At 35.6% G+C, this 8,342-nt stretch overlaps 4 protein-coding genes across 4 annotated transcripts; 2 read left to right on the top strand and 2 right to left on the bottom strand.

Annotated features, from left to right (window-relative positions):
• Positions 1 to 106: 106 nt before the first annotated feature.
• Positions 107 to 1,087, top strand: EIN_084780 (hypothetical protein; the record flags this gene model as incomplete). The annotated part of the gene is made up of 1 exon (XM_004184574.1): positions 107 to 1,087. One exon carries the CDS (start codon positions 107 to 109, stop codon positions 1,085 to 1,087), a length of 981 nt encoding a protein of 326 aa, XP_004184622.1.
• A 115-nt stretch (positions 1,088 to 1,202) lies between these two features.
• Positions 1,203 to 2,228, bottom strand: EIN_084770 (DTDP-glucose 4,6-dehydratase, putative; the record flags this gene model as incomplete). The annotated part of the gene is made up of 1 exon (XM_004184573.1): positions 1,203 to 2,228. The coding sequence occupies one exon, from the start codon at positions 2,226 to 2,228 to the stop codon at positions 1,203 to 1,205; it is 1,026 nt and encodes a 341-aa protein (XP_004184621.1).
• Positions 2,229 to 3,233: 1,005 nt separating this feature from the next.
• EIN_084760 (RAC GTPase, putative) lies at positions 3,234 to 3,988 on the bottom strand (the record flags this gene model as incomplete). Its single annotated transcript, XM_004184572.1, has 2 exons — positions 3,234 to 3,524; positions 3,677 to 3,988. The coding sequence occupies 2 exons, from the start codon at positions 3,986 to 3,988 to the stop codon at positions 3,234 to 3,236; spliced, it is 603 nt and encodes a 200-aa protein (XP_004184620.1).
• Positions 3,989 to 4,299: 311 nt separating this feature from the next.
• Positions 4,300 to 7,328, top strand: EIN_084750 (hypothetical protein; the record flags this gene model as incomplete). The annotated part of the gene is made up of 2 exons (XM_004184571.1): positions 4,300 to 5,612; positions 5,726 to 7,328. The coding sequence occupies 2 exons, from the start codon at positions 4,300 to 4,302 to the stop codon at positions 7,326 to 7,328; spliced, it is 2,916 nt and encodes a 971-aa protein (XP_004184619.1).
• Positions 7,329 to 8,342: the final 1,014 nt, after the last annotated feature.

The raw sequence follows: 8,342 nt of genomic DNA, 5'->3' as shown, positions 1-8,342 counted from the left end.
TCTTAACTTTGAAAATTCATTCTACGAACTCCCCGATTGTGTTCCACCAATCCAAATCAATTCTTCCAAGATCAAATTGTTATTCGTAGAACCGGCACACACAGACATGATCATCGAACCACAGAACCAAACAATTCCGTTGGCTGGAGACGATGTCAATCAATCTCAAATACCGCGTTTTTCCGGACTTATTCCTTTTCTTGATGGGAACACACAACCACCTCCCAATTTCGATGATAAAGTGATGCAACCCCCTCAGCCAATACCTTTAGTACAACAAATCCAACAACCTGTTCAACAACTTATTCAACAGCCCATCCAACAACCCGTTCAACAAAGTGACATCCCATTAAATCCAAATTTTAGTACAGACATCGTCAATTCATTACATATGAAGAAATTGGACAAAGAGAAAAAGCCCGAGAAGATGGGCAAAGACCGAGTTGTGAACGTTATTAAATATCCTTTGTCACCGATGAAACACACAAAAATACCAAAGGCCGCTGGAAGTCCTTCGACGTTGTCTAAAATGGTCAACGTATCACCGAAATACTCGCCAAAGAATTCTCCACGCAACTCACCAACACGAATGGATAAACCAAAACTCGTTGACAACACGAAGATGCAAATTAGCGCTCAAGAATTGAGCGAGATGAAGACGGCACATAAGACTACACCAATGCCACAAGCAAGTTCAAAACATTTGTTTGGGAATCATTTACGAGAATTCCAACAAAATCGGCCACAACAACAATTGTCGATTCACCCTGTATCAACGGCACAACAAAATTCGCAAGGTCAAGGCGATGGGAAGCCGACTGGGTATCCGATCTCACCGTTCAACTCGAGTGACGAAGGGTTACGCGAGCGCACTCGAAAGGCGAAAATAGTGCAACAAATGAGTTGGGCGCGAGATGAAAAGAAGCTTGAGGAAATCATTAAAGAGAATGAGAAGATCAATCCCGCGGAGATCTTTGGGACACGACCGATTATAGTGAGGGAAGGGAGTGTCTCGAATTTTGTCGGGAAGGACGCGGTGAATGCAAAGAAGTTTTTGCAACGCAACCGCTCGATGGTGTGGGGATAAATTGTAGTTCAACATTTCTTATTCACGTGTCGATGTGATTGATCGTTTTTTATAATCCGGTTTGAGGTGAGAACGAGTGACGCGAACATGTGGGAACAAATCAATTGAAAGTAGTTTATTGACCGAAGCGTGGATGTGGGACTAAGGCTTCATCAGTTCTCTCCCAATTCTTTTTGTGAGATAAATACCAGTCGACTGTGAGTTTTAATCCCTCTTCGAACCCAACAGTAGGAGCCCATCCTAATGCTTTCAATTTAGATATGTCAAGGGTATATCGTTGATCGTTAAAACAACGATTTTCGACATGATAAATGCGGCCTTCTTGATCGGCTTTTGGAACAGCAAAGATGTTGAGTAAGTGTTGAGCGACTTCTAAGTTTGAGATCTCACGATCGGTGCCGATGTTGTAAGTCTCGCCTATCACGCCCTCTCTGAGTATTAAATCGAATGCGGCAACGACATCGGAGATGAAGATGAAACTTCTTTTCTCTTCACCACTCCCATGAATTGAGCAGTTCAGTCCTCGGTCCAATAAGGTGATGAATTTGGGAATCAACTTCTCTGGAAATTGGTGAGGGCCATACACGTTATTACCTCGAGTAATTATAAGAGGAAGACCAAATGATTGATAATAGGCCTTTGCGATGAACTCGGCGCCTGCTTTAGTTGCGGAATATGGATTTGTCGGGTTGAGTAAAGAGTTTTCAGTTGCTGCGTTACCAATGACTTGCCCATAAACTTCATCCGTTGAGACGTGAATGAAACGCTTGACTTTGGAATTCTTTGCGACTTCACAGAGGACATGTGTGCCGTAAATGTTGTTGTGTGTGAATTGGAACGAATTGCCAAAGGAGTTGTCGACATGTGTCTGTGCTGCGAAGTGAAGGACCGTGTCAACGTGTTCCATATCAAATATCTTCTGCATGGTATGTGGATCGGTGATATCAGCAATATAGAATTTGTAGTTGGGAGCATTCTCAATCTCTTCTAAGTTTTTCAACGAAGAGCAGTAGTCTAATTTGTCAACATTGACAATTTGATACTGCGGATATTTCGTTACAAAGTGGATGACAACATGCGACGCAATAAAACCCGCACCTCCTGTGATTAATATTACGTGTGGGGTATAAGTTGTTGACATTATATCTAATTTAAAAGTTCTCAATGTAATTCTATATTTAATTTTTCAATACATTATTAATGGTTTGTTAATACTATATTTGATAGTATAGTGATGAGTTTGTGGATTTATACAAATTAGAAATATCATTCATTTCTTACTATTTCTAATAATAAAAACTACTATTTATAGTTAATCTAACTCTTCGTGTAATTTTTTTTTAAAAGTATTTTTAAATTTACAAATCCATTTTGGAAATTAATGTCGGATTGTTTTTAGCTTTTAAATAATAAAAATTATTATTTAAAGATAAAAGATATTTATAGAATTTTATTATAAAGTCTGTTTTCTATTTAGCGATATTCTAAAAATATAACAAAGAAAAGAACTAGACCGAAAATATTAAACCATTATTTACTATACTCAATATCGCTAATTAAAAACCATTAACTATTAATAAAATTGTCATTAATTAAAACTAATGATAAACAAATCCTGAGCATTGACTTTTTTCCAAATCACTTGTTGTCGTTTTCAATTTGATTCAAATGATAATTTGACGCGTCTGCTCTATCAAATATGACATTTTATTCATTTTGAATAATTTAGTTGACATAGTTTATTTCTTCGTATTCACATTTCAACGCCAACTTATAATTCGTTTTGGCTTTATAAATTTTTCAGTTGTTTAGTCATTTTGTTTTTTGTTATTTTTAACACACTTTTTTAAAAAAAGAACAAAAAAATAAAATACAAACCATTTTTTTGAAAAACAACTTTATTTTTATTATAAATTATAATACTGTTATTATAAATAATAGTAAAAACCCAATATCGTTAAATAGAAAACAGACTTTAGTTTAATGTATTTATTGCTTAAATTAAATCAATCGTCAAATATTAAAAAATACAATTTTACTGAATAAAAAATAAATAATTTTATATAAAATACTAGTAACAATCATTTGAGAAACTAGATGAAGTAATTAAAATTTAAAACCAAAAAAATAGGAAATGTTCTGTTGTTTACAACAAGGTGCAAAATTTCGTTTTTTTGGCCTGTTGCGTTTGGTTCAAGACTGTGTGTAAAGCTTCATCAAATACTTGGTTAAGACCCGAACGTGTCAAAGCAGAACATTCCATATAACACGATGCTTTGATCTCTTTGGCAAGCCTTTCGCCATCTTCTGTTGTTAATGGTTTTTGATTGTCTTCGGCCAATTTACGAAGAACAGCTTCATCGTTTCGGCAATCGGTTTTCGTTCCGACAAGCATGACGCGGCATTTTGGTTCATAATGACGAATCTCGGGAAGCCACTTTTTATCAATTTTTGAGATGCTATAAATTATAATTCGAGATACCACGTTGAATGGTTTAAAAATGAGACAATCACGTTTGTGTTTGGGAGGAACGAGAGTATGTTTAAGCGGTAAAATTGAGCGTAATATTGTAAATATAAGCAACAAACCTTTGCTGTGATATTGTTAAAGGACGTTCTCGATATTACCGAAAAACAGAGAAGGAAAAGGTCTGTGTTTGGGTAGGACAATGGCCTGAGCTGCTCGTAGTCTTCTTGCCCGGCCGTATCCCACAACCCCAAGTTTATCGCCTTGCCATCAACCGTCATTGGTGCTATGTAATTGTCAAACACTGTTGGAACGTAGTCCTTTGGAAATTCGTTTGTGGTATAGCAAATCAAAAGGCATGTTTTTCCGACAGCACCGTCGCCTACTACTACCAATTTTACAGTGGTCGCGTCTGGATTGTTTGGCTGAGCCATGTTTTCGCTGGATAAAATTTTAAAGTTCTTCTTTTTAAGTTGGAAGTTGACTTAGAAACGGTAAAATTTTTTTCATTCGTTTTATTTGAAAATTTTTTACGTTGATCTTTTTTATTTTTTTGTAGTTCTTATTATGTTCAAGATTTCTTTTAACTTTATTAAACTTTACCACAATAATAAAAAAATTATACTTTTACAATTGATTTTTAAATACAATAATAGTAATAGATATTTATTTAAATAGTTTATTTGAGAAAGTGAAAGAACAATCAATTGAAGTCTTATATATTGTTATAAAAGCACACAGTTATATGGAATATAACATCCTCTTCACAACACAAAAAACACAAAAACAAAAAAAGTGGCAAGACGGCTATGCGAAGTACATTCCAGCAACACACAAGTTTGAAGTGTATGACATCCAAAACACAAAACATGTTTATTTGACATCGAAAATAGTAAAGACCCCACCTAACATTGGAGACCTCATTGAATTAGAAAAATATATAGTCGATATCGACTCAGTCGCATCTGGAGAACTCCCAAAACAAGTCGAACAAACAACACAACAAACTAAATTGACGCAACTAACAAAACCAAGAAAACTCCACCACACGATTAAACCGCTCCTCACGATGACCCCACAGAAAAGTCTTTTGAAAGATCCTCTTATTAAAAAGACGGAAGAAAAGCCTAAAAACACTGTTCATTCTCTTCTCACCATTTTTACACAACCACAACAAATTCCTCAACAGAAAAGCAATGAAATTCACGACATCAAAAAAGAGCGAAACCCTCAAAGTGTTAATCAAGACGATACTAAGAAACAACGTTTGAGTCATTCAAATTGCATTTCAAAACAAATCGCCGAGTCAAAAGGAAATGCAAAAGTCGAAAAGAATGAACACACTAGTATAATGGAAACTCTATCGAAATTAAAAAGTGAAATCAATTGCGATACAGCTCAACCTACTACAAAAAAAGTCCTTTCAAATGGGTTGGTGAAACGCACACGACTTCTTGGAAATGCTTTTAAAGTGCCAAAGGCTATGCAAATGCTGACATTTCCAATGAACTTAACAGACAGCGAGAGAGTTCTTGAGAAGTTTCGTAACTTCAAAGACACTTGTCTTGCCCGATACACTTCTTTAGATAAGTACGTGACTGATATGAACAATATCGTAGTCAACGAAATGAATTTTCACTTCGCGGAATTGGCTCATCAATTTTACACGTTAGTTGATACACAAGCAATAGGACTTGGTGCTTCTGGTCGTCTCAAAATATGTGAGCACGGTGTGGCCAAATGTCAAATTTGTCGCAAAGATGGGCCAAATAAGGGCAAGCCATTCTACACATGTCCAGAACGGAAGTGTAAAGCGTTTAAATGGGACGACACCAAACTTGACACTTTAAAAATGCGTTTTGATATGCCACTTTCTCTTGACACATCAATATCATTAACAGACTTAAATTTCCAAGCATTCTATACCTCTGGTATTATAGCATTTCCAGACGCAGAAGTGTTCGTTTCAAATAAAATTGTTCTTCCCAAAGAAGAAGGTGATGATGAGACAACCAAAACAACTTGGTACTTAAAAATTAATAGCTTTAGTAAAACTAAGTTTGTTATTAATATTAGTATTTATAAATTTAATAAGAACAATTATTAATGATATAATTATTATTAATTAAACTATAATTATCAACTCAAATGAATTTAGAGTAACATATTAGAGGACTTAAGAAAGACGATTTGTGGGTTGTCTTACCACAGGAATACCCTTATAAGTTGTCAAGTCGATTTTATGTAGTGGCCGCATTATATCACTCGCCTACATCGGACGGTTTGATGGCAGTCGACGTCGTGACTCCATTCCCTCCCAACTTTAAACGCATGAAATGTGCAGTTTTGAACGCGTCGTGTTCTTCAACTGAATTATTAATGTTACAGACATTGACGCAACTGTCCATTACCCCACCAACCCTGATCACCCCGTTATTGAATTACTTAATGTTTCACACCTTCACCAAAACAGAGAATGTAATCATGCCTGACATCTCTCTTATTGATCAGTATTCTTTAAATACCCCTCAAAGAAGTGTCATTCAAAATGTAGTGTTATCTTTGTTAGGTGCATTTCCTCCGCTAACACTCGTTCATGGTGTTTTTGGTGCTGGTAAATCGCATTTACTCTCAGTTCTGTGCATTTTGCTTTCGTCGTTGAATTACAGAGTTTTGGTGTGTGCTTCCACCAATGTAGCAGTCGACCGAGTACTCGAAAGTTTGTTATCCAAAGGGTTTACCTCTTTTTCTCGTGTTGGTTCACTGAAGAAGATCAGTCGGCTGATTCTTCCTCACACTTTATCGGAGACAAATGGGCTTTCTGAGCTCCGCACAATTAAAAAGGATGTGACACTGACACACGCCGAGCGCGAAATAGTTGAGAAAGAAATCAAAGAAAGGAAGTCTGGGATGATCAAACGTCGTAATGAAGAGATCAAAAAGTCTTTAATAGTTGGTGTAACGTGTGCGTCTTCCACAAACGAGTTATTAGGAGACCAATATGACGTTGTTTTATTAGATGAAGCGACTCAAACGATTGAACCCCTTATCTTGATCCCACTCCTTCGGTTCACCCCCAAAGTACTTGTTTGTGTTGGTGATCCAATGCAACTCGATCCAGTTCTTCAAATTGAAAATCGGTGTGCTACTATCTTTCAGCGAGTGTTATCCATAGAGACTCCATTGATGTTAAATGTGCAGTACCGATGTTCTCCACCAATTAGTGGAATCGTCAATCGGATGTATTACCACGGACTTCTTGTTGATGGGGATAACGTTTTGGAGCGAAAGAGTTTGATAGAAGGAGGAAGTGAAGTCATCATCTTTTATCATGAAGTTGATGATGAGAAGATGTCCAAAGGGAGTTATTCCTCTTCTTATGAACGTGTTGTGATGAAAGAAATAGTAAATGAGATCAAAGGAACAGTCGATATGAAGAACGTCGGTGTGATGGCGTTTTATAAAGAACAATGCGAGTTGTTAGCAACAGACTTAAAGAAAGAAGATGTGACTGTAGCAACAATAGACGCATTCCAAGGAGCAGAAAAAGACGTCGTTATGATTTCCTTTGTAAGAAACAAAGAGTCTTCGTTTCTAGAAAACGCAAAGCGACTGAATGTGGCAATCACAAGAGCTCGAAACAACTTAATTCTCGTCATGCACCACAACATTTTGAAAAATGATTTCATGCAAAGTCTCATTCGTGGAGTTAAAGTTTCTTTTGTTGACTGCGAGATATTTTTACAGATGAAGAAATTGATGTTCGAGTCGTGAAACACACACTACTTTTTGTATTGAGTATTTGAGTTCATTTTTTATTAACTGAATTATAATTTAACTTTTAATAATCGAAGAGTGAATTTTAAATTTTTTCTTTAACTACAATATATTAGTATTATTAATTATAATTCTGATAATTCTAGTTATTAATATAATTATAATTAAATTATTTGGAAAGTATACAGTATTGCAGACAACGTCACGAAGCCTACAAAGGAAATAGCCCCGAAGAAAATGGCTATGTGTACTCTTCTCCGAAGAGTCTTGGCATTGTTTTGGTAATGAAGCTCAGAATGATCGATGAGAGAAAGTCTTTCACTCTCAGACTCATCATTTGAGAGAACGGGTGATGGGATAAATATTGGCGTAAAGAGCGGCGACTTGTTCATGGAATTAACAAGTTTGCAAGGGTTTTTCAGTCCACAATTCGTCAATTTTGGATTAAAAGTCGAGTGTTACTTTTGAAAATGGTTCTCCTTATTCATCAAGTGAATGCGTGAATCTTTACTCAAATAGTTTAAGTTTTAATTTCTTTGTAATTAATTTATAACACTTGTATGGTTGAGTTATACCAAACGAACATTTTTAATGAAGTTTTATGAATGGACTTTTTGCAACAAAAAGCACTTGTAATTTGAGTAATTTAAACAATACAAACTGGATTGGGTCGGGGATTTTACTAAAAAAAAAGGCAATAGTTAGGGCATTTTCCCGAACTCTTACAAAACAGTGTTGGGTCAATTCTTGTGATGATTTAATTTGATTGACAAAATTGGTTGTTTTTACTATTGGTTTACAAACCCCTTTTTATTAAGATTACAGTTGGTCCATTAAACCTTAGCCCAGGAAATTAACCTTAGCCCAAAGAAAAACTAATTTATTTCTATTGTTATATTAAAATAATAAACTATACCGATATATAAGTCAATTTTCGAAAATATTTGTTTTTTTAGTAAAAACCCGTGTTTTTACAGAAAAATATAGGAATTTCTTTGGGCTAACGTACAT

The sequence above is a fragment of the Entamoeba invadens genome (genome assembly GCF_000330505.1).
Source record: "Entamoeba invadens IP1 unplaced genomic scaffold scaff_1105074725643, whole genome shotgun sequence".
Lineage (NCBI taxonomy): Eukaryota > Evosea > Mastigamoebida > Endamoebidae > Entamoeba > Entamoeba invadens.
This window is presented reverse-complemented; position numbering and strand designations above follow the sequence as displayed.